At 43.0% G+C, this 23,328-nt stretch overlaps 2 protein-coding genes across 3 annotated transcripts; one reads left to right on the top strand and one right to left on the bottom strand.

Annotated features, from left to right (window-relative positions):
• Nucleotides 1–1,631: 1,631 nt before the first annotated feature.
• Nucleotides 1,632–15,170, bottom strand: mospd2 (motile sperm domain containing 2). Of its 2 annotated transcripts, XM_079276879.1 has the most exons (16): nucleotides 15,057–15,170; nucleotides 14,911–14,968; nucleotides 14,348–14,503; nucleotides 13,372–13,458; nucleotides 13,029–13,183; nucleotides 11,912–11,972; nucleotides 11,767–11,805; nucleotides 11,572–11,696; nucleotides 11,077–11,250; nucleotides 7,182–7,297; nucleotides 4,206–4,299; nucleotides 3,789–3,885; nucleotides 3,351–3,471; nucleotides 3,085–3,187; nucleotides 2,843–2,872; nucleotides 1,632–2,120 (listed from the first exon to the last, which is right to left on the bottom strand). In XM_079276879.1, exons 1-16 carry the CDS (start codon nucleotides 15,087–15,089, stop codon nucleotides 1,968–1,970), a joined length of 1,602 nt encoding a protein of 533 aa, XP_079133005.1. In that variant the 5' UTR covers nucleotides 15,090–15,170; the 3' UTR covers nucleotides 1,632–1,967. The 2 variants fall into 2 exon arrangements, with proteins under 2 accessions (XP_079133005.1, XP_079133006.1); XM_079276880.1 differs by lacking the exon at nucleotides 2,843–2,872.
• Nucleotides 15,171–15,675: 505 nt separating this feature from the next.
• On the top strand, nucleotides 15,676–21,427 carry fancb (FA complementation group B; the record flags this gene model as incomplete). The annotated part of the gene is made up of 8 exons (XM_079276447.1): nucleotides 15,676–16,599; nucleotides 16,692–16,847; nucleotides 16,950–17,039; nucleotides 17,154–17,282; nucleotides 18,024–18,202; nucleotides 18,894–19,318; nucleotides 19,399–19,639; nucleotides 20,228–21,427. 8 exons carry the CDS (start codon nucleotides 15,676–15,678, stop codon nucleotides 20,646–20,648), a joined length of 2,565 nt encoding a protein of 854 aa, XP_079132573.1. The 3' UTR covers nucleotides 20,649–21,427.
• Between the last annotated feature and the right edge of the window lie 1,901 nt (nucleotides 21,428–23,328).

The raw sequence follows: 23,328 nt of genomic DNA on the forward strand, positions 1-23,328 counted from the left end.
GTGATCTATACAACTTCTCTTTCCCAATAATTCAGATGATAGAAACCAAAAACTACAATCTTGTATGTAGGGCACTGCTTCTTTCCCTTGCCAAAATCTAGTGTTGAAGATGAGCTGGCCGACTTCCTGGTCTTCATTTGTTTATCCGCTGCCTGAAGCAGGAGCATGGAATTCAAAGTAGATCTATCTTCACATCTTGATTCTCTCAATAGTTTAGTCCAAACACGCAGCATACATGTTGAGTGTGAGCGAGGCATCATTGGTAACGTTTCCAAAGCGCCTGGCCGCCTGTCAGCCATCATCCTAAAACTCTTCAAGGGTTCACTGACCTCTGACCTCTGAGTGTTTGTCTGTGAATACAGCCAATCAGTGGGGCTGACAGAGCCCAGGTAGAAGGAAAGCAGAAAACAGGTTTAGGAAAGATGGGGGGGGGCACGCGCACATTGAACCGGGTTTCGATTTAACTGGTGTTTAATGTTAGATCAATACCGTGGAGGAGCTTGTGACTTCTGAAGCTGCTGGGAATGACGTACAGTATCCACTGCAAGTAATTACTGACAAGGCAATCAGACGAGTCTGTCTGGTAATCAGTGTCACATGACCGCTCAAAGAATTTCCCCCTTCAGCCACCGTGGCATCACTGATAGCTGTGTTGTGTTTGGCTCTGTGCAGCTGATCGACTTCCTGGGTTCAGTCAGGTACTGTGTGGCACTCAGATGCACTTCGAAGCTGCCCACCTATGTGTGGTACCAAAGCTTTTACTTTCATTCTCTGGAGACATACACGTCATTAACCGCGATGCTGGTTTTTTTTGGGTGTACCCAAATATTGCAAAATGCATTTTCTTAGTGAGTTTTTAGTGAAACGCATAGCACAAGTTGTACATCCATCGCTCACACTCGCTCTAAAACCAACCCCTTCTACAAACACACTATTATTCGAGGTTTTATAAGAAGAACTTTATGAAGAGTTGCCACTAGAACAGAATGAAATACACGGCTAGCGACGCAATCGTCAGGGAATAAACATTTTGCAGCTCCACAATCAGCAAAGTGTTTATAATCAACATCGGATTAGTTTACCCGTTATTTCATGAGTCACACTAATCATCTCTCGCATGCGAGCAGCCACCACCTACTGCGAACACGCTGCACAATATTGACGCCAGACAACCCTTATGCACACACATCTAATAACCCAATTGTGATCATTCCTGGCGCGGCGGCTCAAGTCCTGATTGCTCGGAGCTGGATCTTGTTATAGATATCAGAGCTTCCCACTGAGCTACAAGTGGGTTGTGCCACGTCCTTGCACTCGCCAGTAATTGCTTTGGTATTTTTAGTTTGCCAGTGTCGGGGTAATTAAAACAAATAGAGGAGACAGAGATCTCCAGTCGGTCCTTGGTCTGAGTGTGGAGAGGTTTAGCAAGGCCATACACTGCAGTGTTTTCAATTAGACGCCTCTGTACTCATGAGGGTTTATTAGAGGGTGTGAATAAAACAGGACCGCTGAGTGACCCAAACATCTACATTACAGGATGATGGCGGGTGTGTAGATGTTCGTTTTACAAGGAGAAAAACATGTTCAACAAAAGTTGACAGAAATTGTTTATTTTATATTCTGTAGATTTATATGACATATAAAAATTGTACATTATGGTCACAAAAATAACTCCTTCCTATTGTGTCTATTGCAATAAATACACATACATTTTTCCATGGTTGGTCTTCGAAAATACGCTCATGATTTTTCACATTGTTAAAAGGGTCCCTGTTGCATTGACTCTCAAGTACAATCTCTTCATATAGTAACTCCACAACAACTCGCATGTCCCTACAGTCAGCCCTCCTCCCCACCATGACAGCGGCCCGTGGGGAGGCGAGGGCTCAGGAGGAGCGTCCCTCAGTAGGCAACGGTCTTGTGCGTCGGTGGTGCGACAGATACAGGCGGAGGCAGCGTGTGGCAGGTCAGGACGGCTGCTGGGAAGCACTCAGCATGTGGAGACACAGCAGGTTCAGCACCACGAGGACCAGCACCAACCCAATGAGAACCTTCTGCACCCATAGACACGTATTCAGCTTCTGCTCCATCCGTGCGTTGCAGGTCATCACTCGCATGAGCTGGCGAGATAAAAAAAACAACAACAAAAAATCACTGGTTCACTGACCTGGTTTATCAATCAAACTCCCTTAAAATGAAAGTCAAAGAAACAAAATCAGGCTATAGGTACAGTACAGTTAAAGAAGCGGAGTGAAATACGGGTATTTGATTTCTTACCAAGAGTTAGATGAGAAGGTTGATACCATTCTCGTGTCTGTGTGGTAAGTATGGAGCTGGAGCAGGGCGGCAGTTCGTTTAGCTTAAAGACTCTGAGCAACTAGCCTGGCTTTCTACAAACCTCTACACGTACCAGCGCCTCTAAAAAGTGTGTCAACATGTTGTATTTGGTCTGTATAATATACATTTTCATTCTTTGTCAATCAGCTGAAGGATGAGTTAATTCAGAAAGCATATTTTTTAACATTGGACAGACCCCGGCTAACTGTTTCCCCCTATCTCCAGTCTTTATGCTAAGCTAGGCTAACTGCTTCTCTGTTACAGCTCCAAAGTTAAGGCACACAGACACGAGAGTGGCATCCATTGTCTCATTTAACTCACTGCAAGAAAGCATCCTGCTAAAAGTGTTTGTCTTTGCAGCAGCAGCGTTGCATTATTTCCTAATGTGTGCTGGAGATGCATATTTATTAATATGTTGAACTTTACCTTTAAGAATGTAAACCAGGTAACTAGCATTCTACTAGACATAGACATACAAACTAATAAACCTACATGCTATACTTACTGATGTGAAAGTTAAGTTATCATCCAGTGCCTGGGTGTGGAAAGTTTTTGGAGTATGCAATGCAAATACAAAAAAAAAAAAAAAAGTTAATTACATCTATATTGAACCGTTTCAACTGAGAGTCCTTGACCTCTTACGAGATGAGACAGTGATGGTAGTGTACAGAATCTAGAACGGCGGTGAAAAGTATGTATCGCAACTTAAAAGACAAGGAAGAGAGGAGCTCTTCCACCAGAACTCACCGTGGTGTTAAACTCCTGCTGCCTGCTGGTCCCCGTCTCCGCGGGGCCGTCTCTGAGAGGATTAACCGACGCTTTAACGCTCTCCAGAACATGACAGCGCAATCTGTAGGAAAGTCACAATCTAATGAGCGGACGCCGACGGGCTCACATGCAGCCTTCAAGTCCACGGTCACAACTGTATTGAGAGGACTGTGCGGAAACAGAGCAGTGGGCAAATTCGTTGACATATTTACCGACATGGCTAGATGAGGAGCACGGGTGCGTACCTGTGTTCCATGACTCTGGGTTTTGGTACTTCTTTCCAGAACTGAGCGAGTTCTTGTAATCCAGCGTTGTCCATCTCGGCAGCCATGACCAGAAATCGGTCCTGTGGAGAGGCCTGAGAACCTGCACAGAAGCATTCAGAGCAACATTAAACCAGAACTCATGGCAATACAATTCAAAAATGGTTAGATTTCTTCAGTGAATGTGGAAGAAATTGCTATATTTAAAAAGTATTATGTGCTTGACATGACAGTATTGAGAGGAGGATGAATCACCACTGACATTAAAGTGCTTAAAATGGCCATCAAATGTTTGAACTCGCACAGCACTGTCAGTTGTCTGATGGTTTGTTTTGGGGAGATAATTATTTCAGCACTTTTGAAATGTGTATGTCTGGCCTGCACTTTAGGAAGGTAAAAGACGGGAGTCGGGTGCCGTACCTCCATGCAAGGACACCACTATGTGTACTGAAGCTCCAGGTTCACAGCAGCTGTTGCTGGGCTTCACTCTGTACTTCTCTGGTGCTGTGGTCCGCACCTGTGGAGGGTAAATTACACTCATTCTTATTGTTGAATATAAATGTTGGTATGGGGAAAAATGCCCACAGTTCACTTTGACACCTTCAAAATGTTTGTTTTGTGTTACACAAAAAGGGGAATTGCCATTTTGCTTCACAAATGCCTTCAACTAATAATCACTGATCAAAACGTACATTTTCTGTCGATCAACTCACAGATTTATCGAGCTGATATAAGGATTTAGCAATCATTTAATGTAGAAGTGTCAACTCATGTCATCTTTAAGTTTAAACACACAAGTTCGTACACACTGGTGCATGTGAGCACTGTCGCGCTCACCTTGAAGGCCACGTGATTGTTGGTTACATTGCTCAGGATAATGAGGCTTTTCTTATCCGACTCTGCACAACCAAAGCTGAGCTCCTCTGCGGGGCTGGAGGGAGAGGACAAGAGCACCGCGAGTCACGTTACGGTGAAAAGCAGAGACTCGGGTCTGAAGAACACATCAACATTTTGAGCATTAAAGTGTGTGTTCAATAAAGTGTGTATTCATTAAAGTGTGTATTCGTGCACTTCAGTCAACTAGATGCAGACAGGCGTCTTCATTTACGTCACAGAATGTTTTGTCGTTTCTTTCTTGGGTATTGTATCAATACAGATTGGGCTGCTATCCTGTAACCTGGTGGTAATATTCTGCAGCTAAAAAATAAAACATACTAAGATACAGGATTTCTGTCAAGCCTGTTTTCATTACTCTAGATCGGGTTGAATCACCCCGCAAAGGGGCTTTCTGTGTGAAAATCTGAGTTGTGTTTATCGGTTTGTGGTCCTTTTATTTTCTATATAAAACAAAGTTTTGACAAAAGACCCCTCTACAAGACAGGCAAGCCTTATCGTTTCAGATGAAATGTGCTTTTGTGTTGCTTATCATATTACAACAAAACGACTGACACGCAATCAATACGAGTCGTTGATCAACCGGTTTGCCTGGTTAATTATCCAGCCGTGGCCTCCGCAGAGACAACATGCTGTGGTTCTCAGATTTCAATATTCTGCCACAGCTCCAGTCTGAATTTCTTCAAACCTTTCTCAAAGCCTCTGACATGCTGCTTATTCATAACCCATATACGCATGTATGGATCTTTCAGCTTTCAGTTAAAAAGCCACATCCGGGTGCTCCAACAGGCAATAATTATTATTAGACAGAAAGTCCAATAACAATGACATGGAGTCACCATTTGTGTCTTTAAAACAAATGTTAATAGTTATTACTGTATTAAAAAAAGAAGAAGAAAACAGAGGTGTTTGAGGAAATATCAGAAATACTTCTTTTCCCTCTCAGTGACTGGAGGGGCGTGTTCCTGTCGGTGTTTGATTGACAGCAGCTGGCAGGCAAAGACAAAGGAAACACATTTGGGCTGCGAGCAGACACTCTGTTGTTAGAAGCGGCACTTAAGATAAAGGACCACACCGGCATCTCTATAAGTGTGACAGGCGAGCAGCTATACAGACTACAAAGTGCAACGCTACGATAACAGTGCTCTTTTACCAGGTGAAGGGTGGTTTGGTGGCTCATTCAACAAACTGTTTGGAAACAAGAACAAGAACAAACAAAAAAAAATGGAGCGTCATCATGAAACTATGAAATATAAAATGTCTCCCTTTTGGTTTTTCATTGTGTGTCAAAAGCAGAACACAGGACATGTGAGTTACAGAGCAGATGGGTCCAACATTGCAAAAAACACGCCATTAAACTGAAGTTGCACTTGGACTAAGCAGGACAGAACTATGATGCATCTGTGTAACTATGATGTGGCGTATCGCCAAAGCACATCTGTGGACGAGGCCCTTTGTCTCGCTCTCCGACGCTCGTTGTTGGCAAACGTCTCTAAGCTAAGTTTGCAACGGTGTAACTTGGCTATAAATAGTGTGGGATTTGCCAGCCTCAGTGAACACATCCTGCATTGGGGACTTTAAACTTTGCCAAGAAGAAACTAGCAAATGGATTATCGCATCTGCCTCGTACGTAGAAAGCTTCTCATTGATGCAGCTTTGGCTACGTTTCATGGACTCAAACCTCTAAGAACAAAAAAGGTATATTTTTCCTTTTTCAAGTACTCCTGCATTCGTTTCCCCAGTAAAACAGAGTCTGACGCTTACTTGTGCTCAGAGCGAGTCTTCGGGCTCTGGAAACCTTTTGGCAAACACAAGATCAAAGCCCCCCCGGGGAGTGATATCACACAGTGTGTGTGTGTGTGAACGCACCGCTCAGTATCTACCCACGAACCAACCACATCGTCGAGTTGCTTTACTCCTTTGCAACATGAGCTCTTGAAGTCGACACCCACTTTGCAATTCAACGAATGCTCAATTAAAACGTATGATGCGTTAGACGACGTGTGCAAGAGGAGGGTAATTGATTATTGGCCGCTGTCTCTCGCTGAGCGATTGGTCGGTAGCGTCCGTAATCCCGGCCCACATGTGACCAAATCAATTGGGCTATAAAAAGGGTACAAACACGTCAATAATGACTTTACACTTTGAGCCAATATGTGAAGACAATTTGTACAAAGCAATAAAAAAAAAAAGGTCTTTTTGCGCATGGATCCTTAATACACGTATGGTCAGGTTATTAGGTGTGCCTTGCTAAAACGAATGCAGTATCATAAAACAAATCTTACCTTCACGAGGTTACAATGTTCAGGTGTTGTTTTAGCTACTGTATGTGTACAGAGTGTACAGAGCAACACCTGAACAAGCTTTGTGCTGGAGAATGTGGGGAACATAAGACGGTCTAGTAGATTAATCTACCATCTGTTCTGGCGATCAAACCAACAATGACGGGTCAACCTCTTTGGCGTCAGAGCCCTCACGTCTCCTCTTCTACTTGCAGTGCAGAGAAGCCGGATTGAAGCTGTCACTCATAATCGGTTTGTTTTGGTTCAAACTAAGTCCATTTAGATTTGCCCGGTTGATTTAGGCCTCTGTGAAAGCAGTCAATCAAACTCTGTTGCCAACTAAACAACTTGACCGACTATGCTTGAAAAAGGAGGGTCCCCCAGTCAACTCACAAGTGATAGTAGATGTGAGATTGAAGTGCGGCCTCCAAAGCTGAACCACTATGAAATCCATCTGCTTGTTTTTGCATCGCTACGGTTCATGAGAGCTCGTGAATGTAAGTGTGTGTACACAACCTCTTTCTTTCCCTTTCTAACTGCAACGTTGAGCCTGGTGTGAAGCCAATGTCATGAACTGTTCAACTTGTTCATGAGGAAGTATAAAGAGCGTGACGGTCGTGCAAAGGGGAAGGCCTACCTAACATCTAGCAGAGGGCCTTTGAAGGTGGTCAGTGGCTTCCTGGCTCCTTTGGTCCTGGCACTCGTGTCTCTATCATTGTCCTCTGACCTCATGCTGTCCTCCAAGAAGTTCACCTGAAACAACAAAGAGCACTTAATTAGAAAAGAGACTCAGAACACAGACAGCGTTATCGTGCGACCCTTATCTGGATCCTTCCCTGAAAATGAAATGCTTGACTTTTGCCCCGCATGCGGAGAACGCTATCAGTTAATGAAGCGCTCGACAGTCATCTGTAACGATTAATAAACGGTTCTTGTGAAACAATGGTGAAGCGTTGCGTTGGCCAAAGTACTTTTTTTTTTACGGAGAAAACCCCGTGATGACCCCTGTTCCCGGTAGTCTCACAGACTCGTGACTTTTGACAAAACAAATAAATTTGACCAAAAATAGTTCAATCAGAACAGATGTCATCATATCACTCAGACACGAGATACTTTCACTTCAGCAAAAAAACATTCACACACTTTGATCCAAATCATCTAGAGACAGATCACAAGATCATACAAACAGCTGACGGGAGAGGAACTGTGAAATGTTTGCATAAGCGTTAACGGCTAAAGTACATTGGGGGGGAAATGGTTGCTTTCAGCGTTGCTCACACTACTTATTGTGTAAAACAGATGGGTGAGAGAGTGCATTGCAGGAGGGAGGAAGGGGCAAAGGTGAGCGGACTCTGCATGTGATGCAAACAGTTGTGACTCAGAGGGGAAGTGTGTGTTTCGCTGCGATAAGTAACGCTGCGTGTCATCTTAGGTTAATGGCCGACTGTCATGCAACTGCCACAATGAAGACATCAAGAGACAATCAGCTGCTGATGAAATGTCTCGATTTATTAGTCAATTTAAAAGAGCAACTTTAACACAATCAGGTAATAATGGAAGTCGGAAAAAAAAAAGAAAGAAAGTAAAACATGCTCCAATTCTTAGTTAAAATCAAAACATTGAAATATGCTGACACAGGTCTTTATAATTGAAATTATTTTCGCACATGTTAGTAAAGCTCATGGAAACATAGTTCCATTATTAGCAAAGATCAAAATAAATGTCAAGTCATTTTGACAAAAACAATTAGCAGCACACTATAATAATCACGTACAAATATATAAAATTGAACTTGAAATTTGAGAACTTCAGGATTTCTATACATAGTGTAAAATACGTAATGCAAAGACAAAAAAAAATCATTGCCGATTATACATCATCATAAACGGAAATATTAGTGAAATGCTCATAATGAGGAGTGTCTATTAGTTACACAGTACAGATCAAAAACACAATTGTAGAACAAGGCACACACGGCCTTTGTTAAAAACAACGCCTCAAAGGCAAGCATGGTTAAATATTAAGAGCTGAGTGTTAATAACTTGGTCTACTGTAGTACAGCAATATCTTAGTCGTTTTTAATCTGAGCTTAAAGGACACAGATGAATTCATACTTAATGGGGAACAGTTCCTGTTCTAACACTTCTCTAGGAGCGCATCTCACAGTGACATATGACAGTATCGTGCTTGGTTGAGTGTTGTAGTGCAAAAAGTTAGGCTACCCTTCAGTTAGCCTACAGTCCTTCATCACAAAGTCAGAATCGTTGCGGTATTTCAGCAGTGCAATACTATTTAGGGGGGCCAAATTTGAAATTTTGAGGTCCAGGACAGGTCAAGGGGACAGGGCTGCAGGGGTTGAGATGACGTCGGTCGACTGTGAAGGAGGTGCACTCACAACAATTCAGTCAAGTGAGCGCACCTGCCTTTTCCAGCCAGTAGAACTCTTCGGGACTCTGAGCTTCTTGTGTGGGTGTGATCCTACACTGCCCTACCACCTCCAGCCCTTGTTTGAAAAGAAGAGAGAAAGGCAAGTTGGTTTTGACGGTGCGGAATGCGTTCAGACGGGCTTAAAGAGCCGACAGGCTGGTATGTCAGGGTTTATTCACTGCACACGCTACCAGAAAAGTTCAGGAGACTTGAAAAAAATATTAAAAAGATAGTAAACACTGCTAATTAACCTGCTATAACAACTACAAATGTCTCTTCAGCTCTCACTAACATCTCCACTCTCTTGTATCCACGACTTCACCTGGCCTTTGTCTTCGTATTGTGTTGGTTTGAGATACCCTGGATTTATTTTTGGTAAGCATCGAACCGTATAATGATTTCTGAATGAATGAGCTTCTGGCCCAAAGGTGGGAATTAAAAAAAGGTTTTCATACATACTACCCTACGGCAATTGGCAGTATTAGAAGTCACATGAATAACCGTTAACATCAATTTTCATCGCTATACAATTCAGCTCATGAAGAAAAACCGGTTGAGTCTACTCTTCTCTCACCCTAATAATGATCCCCCGAGACCATCTTACGGCATTCAGCCATATACAGACACTCGCATACACTGTAATGTACTCACACACCTCAGAGTAACGACTGTAGTGCTTGTAGAAGATAGTTGTTGAGATGAGCATCAGTTATGTACCTTTTCCACAGGGTTATGGCAGGACATGTTTGCACTGACAACAGTGTCAGGTGATTCCATGTGTATATTGACAAACATGTGCATGTAGATTATTTTTGAGGCCAACACTTGACTGATTTGCATATCTCTTTTCTGTAAATCTAAATCTGCCATGCATGACCAATGTGGTGATTTATTAACAATGGGAGCACTGTTTCTTTGTTTGTTTGTTGGGGCTTAGGAGGCTCATGGGAGTAGCTTTGGGTGACGCAGCACGTCTCCAACAGATACACTTGGTGTCGTATAGGCAGATCAGCAGGCTACAAAAAAGCGGCTCTGAGTTACAGCTCAGTCATGTCCTAAAAATGTAGGTTAACCCCAAATCTGACCGCGACAGCAAAACACAGATTATAAAGCGAGGGGCGGATTGTACAGTAGGGCGTGAGTAAAATATGAGACGTACACTGCGGTCTTGACTGAAGGTGGGTGGAGTTTGGTGAGGTTGGCAGCGGCTGCACTGATATTTTAAGATAAAGCCTGTGGGACCTCTCTGTGAATGAGCTACACCAGAGGCTGCGTGCTGCCGTTTGGTGACAGTACGACTTTAGCCACAGCAGGAAAGAGCTTAGGCTGAGTGTCCACAAACCGGTTTCTTTTTCCTGAGTGGCGTCTCTCCCCCCCCCCCCCCCATTGTTCCCAAAGAGGAGAGAGCGCGTGCTGCCGCCTACAGAAAAAGCGCTGCACCCAGCTTCTTTTTTTTTCAGGCTTTTTTGTGCAGCCGCGCCGAGTGATTTTCTTGGTAAAATCTCTCAACTTGCCAGAAAGTGGATGAAGCGCTCTCAAATAAAACCCGCTATATGGACACACAGCATTGAGTAGCTGACTCGACATATGACCATATGAGGAGCAGGGCGCTGGCTGGGATGCATGGGCTTTGTTGGCAGGAACTAATTGCAGCCAGAGACATTCAGGGTCACCTTCACTGAGACAATGAGCAAGAAGCTTAACGTCTTCTAAATCAGGGCATTACTCGCCACTTAGTTCACACTTGTCTCCACGGGGCGGTCTGATTACATGCCGTCATCAGCTCAACTTATAGGAAGTGAGTGAAAGAAGAAACGGGAGGAATCTCTGACCGGAGGGAATCTATTCACTAGCAGCAGAACTCAAATCTATGAGAGCGCCGCTGCCTGAAAAATGGCAGAATCGTAAATTAATCGCGGGCTCAATCAAACACGAGAGCGACTCCTCCTATAACAGCAACACTGGTCCTCTTAACTGTAATACATATATATATATGAAATGAAATGGTGTACAGGGGTGACAATGTCTTTAAATTTGAGTTCCGGATTTCTTTTATGCACTTCTAAATTCTATTAAACCGGATTTGAACTTGAAAGAAATTGTACCTTTTTGGGCTTAACCGCAATCTCAGAGTTGAAGCTGGATTCAAAGGCATCCTTGCCCTCCATTTCCCCGTCTTTGCTCTCCATCTCGTCCTCGCTGACTATTGGTCCGTTTTCAGAGATGGGCGTTTGGAAGTCGTCGTCGGGAAGAGGTGGGTAGCTGTACTTGAAAGGGTCCTGGAATGCAACCGGATACATTATATGATTACACGCATAGTTCTTAAATCGCGTCCATTGTCAATTTCAGTTTAGGTATATAAAATGTGGCTTATCGGCAAGATAAATTCTGTGCAACAGTTCCAGTATGGCGAGCATCTACGGACATAAAAATGCACTTTATTGATAAAAACAATATTACAGATTTCAGTGTGAAACAAACACTACTCAAGAAAGATAGCTCTTAAAGTGGTTTGTATTCAGAATTTGTGAATCGCACCATTATTACAACATGATTCTACTGAAAGGTAATAAATACTTATTACAAGACATAATACGTACCGTTCCACCCATGTGAGGCGGCAGGTACTCGAGGCCGATGAATCCCTGGATCTCAGATCTGGATGCAAACTTGAGCTTGCTGATGGCCTCGGGACCCAACCACGACTTCACGATCTTCCACGCGGCTGCAATAGAAAGCATTAAGCTCAAGACGTCAGAGTCCGATTATTCATACGGATTGTGATAGAGACTCACCATTCATGATCCAAGGCATGTCCACGAGGATCATTTTGGCTGAAATGATAGAAAAGGTCAAAGCGTTAAAAAAACAAATGTCTCGGTGTGACTTGAGAGTGTTGAAATATATTTGTTGTGCTTTTTATAAGTAATATTTACTCACATAAAAACCTTGGATAGTAGATTTTGAAGCAATTAATGATGTACTTCACAAACTCCATGTCCTGAAAACACAGAGTGGAAAATAACAAGGATTTAAACCACATTCAGGGCTTCAGCTATAAAAAGACACTTTAGGTTTGTTCGTTCTTAAACCACCTCCACATATGAAGCGACTCACTTCAACCGAAAATGAAAGTTTGTCTCAACTTTTTCTCTGGTGACTCGCTAACTTCCCCTAAAATACTGCCTGAGAAAGACTTCCGGCTTTCTGAACAATAGCACACGTATATTTAGACATGAACCATTTGTAAAATAGACAGTTATATAAAGTTGCTGTTTTGTCACCATTTGATTGCATTACCAAGATATAACAACCTTTATTTTCTCCATTTATTGGTTCTCCAAAGCAAGAATCCTCTCTACACTTCAGATAGTCCAAGAATAGCTCACCATTAAAAAAAACGCACATCCACGTGACACTTTGAATCGCTTTCTAGGTGAATATGATGAATGCTCATTTTACTATTTTATGTTACTCATCAGCAGAGCAGCCGAGAGTTCAACAGATACAGCCTCCATGTTCTGGCTCAGCTCAATAATTGGCTAGAAGCCTCATTGCTATGCAGGAGACTCTCCTCCGAGCCTTAATGAGATCATACTGGCTCCAGCTCGACAAGTTTGCGTTCCAAAACTGATCTTCTAAATCTACTCATTTCATATTTGGGTTGCATAGCGATTCATCCTTTTCCTGCCGTGCAGGTTTATTGGTGCTTAATTGAGACGTTTCTCCAGGAGAGAGCCGAGCCAATGAAACACACACACACTCGCTGACAAGAGAGAGCTCCCGTCAAGGAGCTAACGCCTGTGACACGGCGAGTCTGCGGATTAGACGGCCCACTCGAATTGACCAACGGGGATTTAAAGGTTACTTTAATCTCAGAAGTGTAAAACCATTAAAGAGCATCAGTCCCTGCAAGAACCGCAGCTCAAAAACGAGGATGCTCCACCGCATTTCAGTGACGGTCACAAGAAAGAGAACGAACATAAGAGTGAAGCTAATCTAATAAAGAGGGAATGAGGATTCTACTGGCACATTAAAAACATCCTGATGGACTTACTATGTTACCGAGGCCGGACTCCGCCATGTCAAACACGACAGTGAGCGGCATCCCAGGTTCTTTCTTGGCATACCGCTCCAGCCAGAAGGCAACGTACTTCTTCTTGTCCACGATGGTTTTTGCATCCTTGACGTGCAGCTTTACTTTGAACCAGACTAAAACAAAGTAAAACCAAAAAAAAAAAAAAGTATTAATTGTGGTTTTCGTCGTTTTGTATTTGTAGTCGAAAATTCAGTGACGGGTACACACTTTCAAATGGAACAGACATGTTGTCTAACAATTGAAGACAGGTTGTAAGTGTATAACATTAATGTCTGCGGTCTGTTATAGAGCATGTACATACAGAGCTTGTTGCCCTCTTTGTCGTAGCCATGCAGGTAGAGAGCACCGGTTTCAAACATCCATCTGGGAATGCTGCTCTCGGTGAGGTCTGAAACACACAGACAGACACACGTTACTCTGTTTGTTATGAAATAGTAGCCATAGAGAACAAGGTACTGTAAGCAAAGGGCGATGGTTGTTTGTAAGGTTCCTACTGATTTCTCCAGATGATTTTAATACTTAAATTGAACTACTTAAAGGCGCAACATGTTTCAATTAGGCATTTTTTCACAGTTTTCATGATGTCCAGGAAATATTGAGCAAAGACATTCCCAAAGATTAGTCATATATATATATATATATATATATATATATATATATATATATATATATATATATACATATATATGAGACACTGCACTGAACAGATATAGAGGCTATTTTAGAGGCCATAATTCAATAGTTTTATCAAACCCGGTCTGTTGAGGATCCGAGCCTTCCTATATTCTGACACTGCTCGAGCTGACAGAAAATACTGTAACACACTCATAACCAGCCCTTATCTATAACTTGATACACAAACTAACAACACTTGGCCTTGTTGATACGGCCCCTGATGCCCCTGGATAGTAATGCCTTGAACAAGTCGAATTTACAAAAAAACAACTGCTTGACAAATTGAATTTGCCAGATTAAAAGACGAGCGAACAAGAATTCCTCAGAGAGCAGAATGAGTGGGGATTGTTCTCCATGCATGGAGATCTGGGTGTTCAACACACAACGACAGTCTGTCTGGATTCATCCCAGAGCAGCGAGCACACGACCACCGGTCTGTGTCACAAGCTTGTAAAAGTCAACATGGCAATGTCAACATTTGATATTTTTGCCAGGACTGTATGTTGAACTTCAACACATTTTTGGTACTGACCACTTAGCCTGCAGCAACAGCTATAAAAAATAAAAAAAACCCAAAACTGGTCAGATTGGACACTTCGTACCGTTCACACCATACTCTTTTCTCCACTGAAAGCTTTCATCGATCATTTTCAAGGCGTCGTCCACGACATACATTCTCCATTGCAGGTAGCTCTCCACCAGAGCGTCCTCTGTCTGAAGCCTCTCCACATCTTTGGAGTCATATGTATCGGTTGTATCTGTAAAACATAACAAAAAGGCTTGAATCACATGACGCTCCGAATACAAAAAGGAGGTCAGAGTACAAGGTTTCAATTTCAACCACAGTGACTACATTGTGCTGTAAACTCAGTTAATTAAAGTTCACCTGGAGAGCACACCCAATACACACCCAATGTGCTGCGTTAGTCAAAACTACTAACGGAGCTAATGTTTGCCAGGTTAGTAAACGTTATCTGCTGGAGCTTATCGGCTCTGAGCATTTAGGTCATGATGTTATTAACATGACATTATAATTACAGCTAACTTGTGGACAGTTAACCAATACAATATTTGAGTTATGAAGCTGACCATAACCCCAAAATTAAAGCACGTAACTGGTCAAACAGAAAAGTTCATATCGGCTTCTTCATAATGTCTGTATTACCTTGGAGGAACTCATTCTTGAATCTCTGTCTCGTCTCCTCTATTTTCTTCTCTATGTCCTGTCAAAAACAGAGTGAGTTAAGGTTAAGACACGTATTTTGGTTTCAACAGATTACTCACTAATTACTAACGGTAGTTAGTCGATACCTGTTCTCCTTCGTGTTGCTCAAGTTCGGCCATATTCAGCTATCATCAGGTTTCCGTCTCTGTGGTAGTTCCCTGTTGAGCTAGCTAGTGAGCTAGTGTCTAACTGAGTTGGGGGAATCAGTGCGGAGTGTCACTGACGTCCAGTCGTAGCCATTTTGGCTCCACACGTAGCCACGCCCCTTCTATATATAGTGTATTTAAACCATCGACCGCTATAGTTTCAACGGAAAGAGCAGAGGCAGTGTTGAGCTGTGTTCAGTATTACAAGATAAGTGTGTATGTAATCATAATTTATTCAATTAATTCGTTTAAAAATGACAAAACATGGCCAAACACTTTCGCTTAATATCGTCAACTCACTGCTGTTTACCAGCTTCTTACCCACAATGCACTCGGACTATCAGGAAGTGTTCAATATCAATTGGCGCGCTGTGCAACGCTGGATACGGATGCATTTCACTCTCTCACAAGTAAACATACCAACTAGTCGTCTAAATGTACTCGTTGGTGAGACTCCCGTCCTGAAAGTGACAGCTCAATACTTAGCAATCACGTTAAATGACTGTCAAATGAAGAGGGATCGATCCTGGTAGGCACCCGAAGCTTTCCTTGTGGTATAATGGAGAGATTGCTATCGGGAGATTTGTATCCCAGTCCCCATCGACTCTCCCTGTGTGGAAAGATAATCCGATTTGACTGTAAACGAGCTTCAGCAACACATGACAGCGAAAGAAGCGAGTTAATATTCTGCAGCCTCTCGTTTGAACGGGAAGTCAACGCGTTTGTGAAGGCAGCTGATGGAGCGGCTGTCATCAGCAGGAAGAGATCAGCGCGTGTCGATGTTGTGAAATGTAAATGTGCCATCAACGTTCAGAAGAGGGTCACCACGCCGTGTGTTTTAGTGACAAAGAAGAGCAAGAAAGGCTTAAGCTTCCAGTATAGTCTCCTCACACTGAGCAGCTCAAACCGACTGGAGTCCTGCATAGAGTTTAAACTACCTTATCAAATGAGGGACAATGTGTCTATCCTCCGAGGCCCCACAGTGGCGTGGAGCCATGCTGGCAATATCTTCCATGCATCTCTGCAGACAGGAGAGGTGAGGCAGATTCCCATTCAGTTGTCCCACTGTGTTATTGGAGAACTCCCACTGCACACAGAACAGGTATTTGTTCTCGGACTACAAAGCCTTCCAGACCAGTGCTCTAATACTCACTCCACAGGCCAGGCCCTGGGCTATTTTGTTCAAAGTGGAGAAGTGTTCGATGGCAATTTGATTTTGCCACATCCCTACGTTTGCATCACACGGTGCATCTTGGTGCTGTCAGCTGAAAAAGTGGACGATGTGCTGAAATCTGCTGTGGTCGCAGCAACTTCTAATCAGCAACTCGTTCTTTTTGAGAATGGCATCGTGAAGGACGTGTGTCAGCTCCCCTTTGACCAACCCGAAAATATTCAGGTGGTCAACACAGGAAGAAATGGCTGCCTGCTCGTCATATCGTTTCACCAGGGGCACGTATGTGCAATGTGGAAGGAAACATTTCAGGTAAGCTGAGGTTTCAATATCTGGATTTTTAATTGCTGTATTTTCAGTTAACAATTTTTTTTTATAAACCTACTTTGATAAACTCTCCCCAGATAGCCTCCCACTGGTCAAGTGTCAGTTCTGTCCACGTGGACGACTTCCTGGGATGTGGAACAGGCCAAATGCTGTTGGTGTTTAAGGATCATGACATAACAGAACAACCTTTGGAAAAGTTCCTCCTCACTGACCTCTGTGGCATTTCATATTCTGTAAGGCATACATTTACATTCTCATGTGCAGTGTATGTAAACTATTCCCGTTGATAACATCAGAAGGTGGTCATCACGACTCATTGAAAATGCAAATTTCAGCGCGGGCAGGACAGCGGAGCACCAACGACACCACCCCCCCCACCAGAGAACGATCGCCTCACCCTCCGAGCTTTAGAGTCCAGACTGCAGGTGAGCAGTTATAAGCTATGTTGTTCATTTCATTGAACATGAATTTCCATATTTTAAATGTAGTAACTCTCAATCTGTCAATTAACTCTCAATCAAATGTCATCTGTTATTTAGAGTGGACTGACCGTGCTCCAGGAGCTTCAAAGAGAGATGAGAGTGAAGAGCAGAGTTCTGCAGCAGTCGGTCCAAGCCCTCACCAACGCCGTCTCAGGAAGAGAGACTATGCTCACCCAGCATGAGCAGGTACAGCACGCGTACGACACAACTCTGACGAGCACTGCCTGTTGTCGTACGCTATTTAGCTCTTTGTTTCTTTGCAGAGAGGTCATGTTGTACCTTAAATGTCGCCATCCCTCGAGCGCTGAGATAACATGACGTCTTATGACAGTCATGATATATTGACAGCATTCTGATATTAGCTGTTGTAGTTTTTCATGGCATTGCTATGATAATGAAATGTAGGTCAAATATAATATAAAAATGGGAAGTTGTATAGTATTTTCATTGGAATTTAAGGACATTTATTACCTTAAAATAGTGAGCTATATTACTGTCGGCCTCCCCCTCAGTTCTTTAGGGTTGTGCTCCAGCTCTTGTCACTCATGTTGATAAGTTGTCATGTTTGAAATGGCGTCTCACATGTGGCCGAAGTGTTCAGCGCTCCTTATCTTGCCACAGGCTGCGATGAAGCAAATGCAGACAATGAAAAAACAAATTCCACAATTGTTTACTTGTCTTCTACTTTGTAACTCTTGTTGTTGTTTCATTCTTTATGCTTTTAAATGCTTTTGTTTCTCGGAATGATGAAACTGTGTTTTGACAGAACGTATCGGTGCTGCACTTCTTGTTCTTAAATAGTATTTTAAATGTCCACTACACATGTGTATCTGGGGGAATTGAAATGTCTGACGTGAACTGCTATTGCTGTCAATAGCTGTCACACACTTGTCATCGCTGATTATAGTCTCTGCTCTTTCTGTCCAGGAAGGCCTCGTTGCTCTGTGGGACTGTGATGATGATGATGATGATGATGAAAAGTCAAAGGATGAAAAGACGCAAGACATGCCAACAGTGTCTTCACAACCTCAAGTTGACAAGCTGTGGCATCGCATCGCAGAGGAGCGGCTGGTTGTGGGAGTGATGCTAACTACAGACAGCTCGGTGTAAAGATGATTTGTTCATGAATGGAAATTGAATTGTATATATTTGTTTCTGTGTGAAGATGAACTCTGAGTGTTGATTCTTCTTAAAAGAAAAAAAGGCTCATCCACTTGTGATGGTGTCTTGTTGGGCATAATGAGCTCATCATGAGTGGATCCATGCATGTATGGCGACGATACGGGCAACATTGTTGTGGCGCTCCATGTTTCAATCAAGTTGAAAGTACTACGCTGTCCAGCTGTCAGACCGAATCACTGCTGCCTGCTTTGACTTGTCAGAACTAAAACGTTATGGGGCCGTTCTCTCAGGTTTGACAGATAACGTTGCGTACATCAGATGTGGGAGGTACAAGTTCTACTTGTCTTCAAAGACCTCAACGTTTTGATCAATGATTCAAATGAATCTCAGTCTCTTAATCTGTGTAAACGATTACCTCTAACGGAGTAAGCATGTCAGATTTCTTCATCGACCCGTTCCGTCTTTTTTTTATTTGGAGGAAAAACTACTTCTGACACGGTTCCCTCAAGAGCCCATAAATCGCCGCTTTGATTGGTGCACTTGTCCAGCTGATGGAATTTCACCACCCGGAGATATTGGCGTTCTTAATCAGTTCACAGGCAGACAAAGGTTGTCTGATTACCTACTGTCCATGTGATAGCTGATTGTTAGTGATGTGTTATTTTTGTGCTCCAGACCAGTGGCCAGTGTGAGCTTATCCATCCTGACAGAGACGGGTCAGAGCTCAACACCTGCAGTCATCCAGGCCCGGAGCCAAGTGTTCTGGCTCCCTGCGCCCTGCTCTTCATCCTCCTCCTCCTCCCTCTCCTCTGCCTACACATGCTCAGAGCCTGCAGCCAAAAGAAGCAAGCAGCACAATGTCGGGAGACCCACCGATCTCAACACTTGCAGACTGGCTGTGACCGCTGTGGCCAGGCTGACGCCTCTGTTGATCTCTGGCTGTGTCAAGTGCCGTGTCATGCTCCATTACGTCCAGAGACGAGACGCTTTTGCCGGTGTGAGCAACCCAACACCGGTTGTTCTGCATTGTGGTCAAGTTGCCTTAGACATCCACAGTAATTTCCAAACCCAGCTGTTGAAAACACCCGAACTCAAAACAGGTAAAATCACAAATGCCTACAACTTGTGCCGTTCATTTTGACACATGTCTGTTTATTGTTATCTTCTTTATTGTGCCCAGATGATGCTAGAGAGGACATGCTGAGCCTGATGGCGCTGCTGGATCGCTGGGTCTTCCACATAGACTCTCCTGATCACAGCTTAGGCGACGTAGATGGCTGGATTCACAAACTAGCGGGTTGTAGGAGGATAGAAGCGAGCCCTCAGTATCTGCTGTTAAATTCTTCAGGACCATCTGCGCTCATGCTGCTGCACTGGCATCAGATAAGCCCTTTCCAGGGGGAACTGTCTGTCCACTCCAGGTAAATCATTCTGAATTTTTGGATAGCGATGAGAAGACTGTGGTGATGGTTTGGATTGTATAGAATTGTGGCCAAAGTCATATTATCAGTTCATAGAGTGAAACGATGTATTTTTGAGTTAAAGGTGCCCCATAGACTCTTCTTTATTTGGTTTACATCATTTGAAACGCTGCTACTTTGAAGTAAAGTCAGGAAAAAAAACAGAAGACTTAGTTAAATAGAGATATTTTCTCATCATTTATATTTAATAATGACATTACTGCTGGTGGTACTGGTTCAAACACTACTATCAGGAACTCCCCATTCATTCAATTTGATTTAAAATAACTGAGGAAGGTAGTAGAAGTGGACGCTGCTTAATTTATATTAATGGACTCAAAGTTGACGAGGCTTTGAAGTTGATTAGGAAGCATGTCCGTATGATACTCCACTGAATATCAACAGTCATTAGGATTCTGCAAATCAACTATGAAAAGGCAGGTGGCATGAAGCAGCTGACAAATGATTAAAAATACATGAATAAACTTCAACAGTCATGTTTTCATATATTAATAATAACATGCAAATTGTGTCTCTGTTCCTTTGCAGCCAGTTACAGACGCTCCAGTTCCTGGACTCCCTCCTGGCCTACCTCCCTTCGTCCTGCTCCATCCGGTCTGTCAGAGGTACAAGAGGACAGGGTGCAGCTCAAATGTTGTCTTTGGCACTGGAGAAAGAGTTGGTGTCCCTCAGAGAGTGTGTGTCATTGCTACTTTCTGAAGAAGAGGAGGAGGAGGAGAAGAGGATGAGCCTTGGACATGAGGAGATCCCTGAGCCTGGTTCTGTGAAGGGGCTCCAGAGGTGTAGGGAAGTGTTTCAGGGGGACGTGGAGAGGAGTAAGACGAGGTTGAGCCCCCTGGTGGATGTGTGGCGATATCGTAGGCTAACCCAAAACATGTCCAAAGTCCAACTCGATGGGGATTTGGCAGCTCTCTTAGACTTGGACGCTCAGAGAACTTTGCTCAGCTAATATACTGCAGAACATGTTTTTTGTGGAAATCCCAAGCGCGTAGCATTAACCGGGGAGGGGGACCCTCATCTGTAATCGTGTATTGTGTCAAGTGTGATGACCAATAAGAGTTCGCTGTGTATGCTTTGCACATTTCACCTGGACTGAGAGCTGCCCCCCCTTTGCTGGCTTCGAGTTGTCTCGGCGTGCTCCCTCAGACTCTTGGGGTTGATATCTATAGCGTCTGCTGCTGCTGTGTAGAGCTGGATCACCTTACTCTGACACTGATGTGACACTGCTCTCTGCTCAGCTTATTTTTCTGTCCATGTCCCTTAAGACCCTCTGTGTTCAAGAACGCTCTTCAATGTCTGCTGCTGCTGCTGCTGTGCTATTCAGTAGGAGACGGAGACCACTTTCAGCCGAGACACGGTTTGTGTTCAGAATAAAGGCAACAGATGATGGTTGAGTTATAAATCTGCTCAGTCACTGTAGTTGACTGAGCAGACATGAAATGCTACTTAAAGTAAACATGAAATGCTACTTAAAAGGACCCCAACTTTTCTGGCTACATGGGGTATGTGGCAGCCTGGCTATGGTGTTAGCTGAAATGGCGGGTGTTTCTTTTTTCTTTTTCTCCCAGGAGGGAGCTCAGAAACAAGGATGTGCATGTTTGTTCTGGGAGCTGCTCCATCTGTGTGTAGTACTCAGGACTCTGGAGAGATCACCTCTTCTTTCACACCTTTTATATGTGTCCGCTTCATTGCAAGTAACAGCTTCCACTGGACTGACTGCCGCAGGACTCCCCTGAACATAGCTTGAGCGTCCCTTCAAAGTTGCTTTATGAAGGTAATGTTACAGAGCTATGCACAATGCATTTTTTGTGTCTTGTTTGAATGGAAATAAAGAACCCTGTTTGTTCGACACTTCTTTGTTCTTTGCTTTATTCGTCCCTCACATACAGAAAACGGACAAACCCTCACCACCTCTTCGGCTGTGAGACAAACACTCCTGTCACTTGTAGCCCAGAAGAGGATTTTTTTTAAAATTCTGTTCAGTAAATAACTCCACTAAAGGGCCAGGGACAAATGGATCACATGTGAAAAAGAGAATTATATTGTATTGGCGTTCCCTCAAAGCACAAACCCGGAGTAAAATATATGGTTTGTCATCCCATTACTGTCTGTTCGGTTGTATTAACTGAGAGTGGTGGAAGAGGGCTGCAGGGCTTCTGCTCTCCACTGTAGTCGCCTCACTTTAATAGGAAATGAAAACGTGGCGGATGGATAATGTAGCTGCTGTGTTATGAAACCAAACCAGGCATGGAGAAAACAAAATCTACATCCCATCTAGCTTATTGATGCAGACAAATTGACAATTGATCAAGTCCTGCGTCTTCTGATGTGTGCGGATGACATCTACCGTCACTTCAGACCGTCCACGGCCACCAGGAACGGGAAGAGAACTGACGGAAAGCTGCTCGTAAATAAATACATTTATAGATTTGAAATAAAATATTTTATATATATATAAATAGAAATATATATTTTTTATTTTATAATTAAATGTTTATGGTAAATGAACAATTTTAAATCTAATGATTCTATGTTTTATGTTTTATTACCAATTGATTTTGACTTTTCTATCATGTTGCTTCTTCATTTCATGGAGGAAATGGATTGCCATACTTTTGTATTTAATTATGACAATAAGATATAGACCTTAATTTACTGGCCATATGTTCATATTCATAGTTGGAAAGTCAGATATTGAAACTCAGCATTTCATGTCACACTTATGTACATATGGACCGTTTTATTTACATGTCTGTAATATGACTGATATAAACAAACATTTAACAGCATCGGAAAGTATAATAAGTTAAATATATTAAGTGCTGTATCTAATGTGACTGTTAAACATGTTAATTAGTTAGAAACAGGTTAGTTTAGGGACAGAAGGTTCCTCAGACTGTGCCAATAACAATATGTTGAAACATCTGTAATGATGAGTGATGCAGCTGAGCCATGTTTAAATTGATGGTGTGTGATGAGGAGCACTGGTCTGGAGTCCACTGTTATTGATCAAGTTCAGTCCTCTTCACGCCTTCCTCAGAAGATAGTTTCTCAGGAGGTGGTTTAGCTCTGCAGAGTTCATTTTAAAACGTCCTATGGAAACACTGTTCCCCGTGATTCTAGACAAGGCTACTCTGAGCTCGGGAGGAGAGATCAATACTACCAGCCTGCAGATGATTTCACACCAACTAGCAATATTTATGTTGCTGACATGTACCGATTTTGGTACAGCATTCATACAGCAGATATACCATAAATGACACGGGCTGTCCCTCAGTGCCTGTTTTGTTGTTTAACGAGTGCCATGGAACCCTAATCCTCTGAATAAACTGCAGGAAACAGCAGAATTTGCTGCTGATTTTATAGAAATGTTTAATTTAGTGTCGTGTTCATGTTCAGGCATAAGAGACGTACTTTTGGCAATTCCATGCTCCGGTGTTCTCGACCCTTATTCATTTCCCGCTTTCCTCTCTCACAGCGGCCTTCTCAATTGCTGTGCTGTTGCTATGGCAACACTCGTTTCTCGCCTCTCTCCGACCTCACAAAGCAGCTTCCCTAAACCTTAATCAACGACGGAAAGTTGTTGTCCCTCTTTAACACAATCATAAGCTGCAAATTATTCTCCTTTT

Source organism: Melanostigma gelatinosum, assembly GCF_949748355.1.
Source record: "Melanostigma gelatinosum genome assembly, chromosome: 10".
Lineage (NCBI taxonomy): Eukaryota > Metazoa > Chordata > Actinopteri > Perciformes > Zoarcidae > Melanostigma > Melanostigma gelatinosum.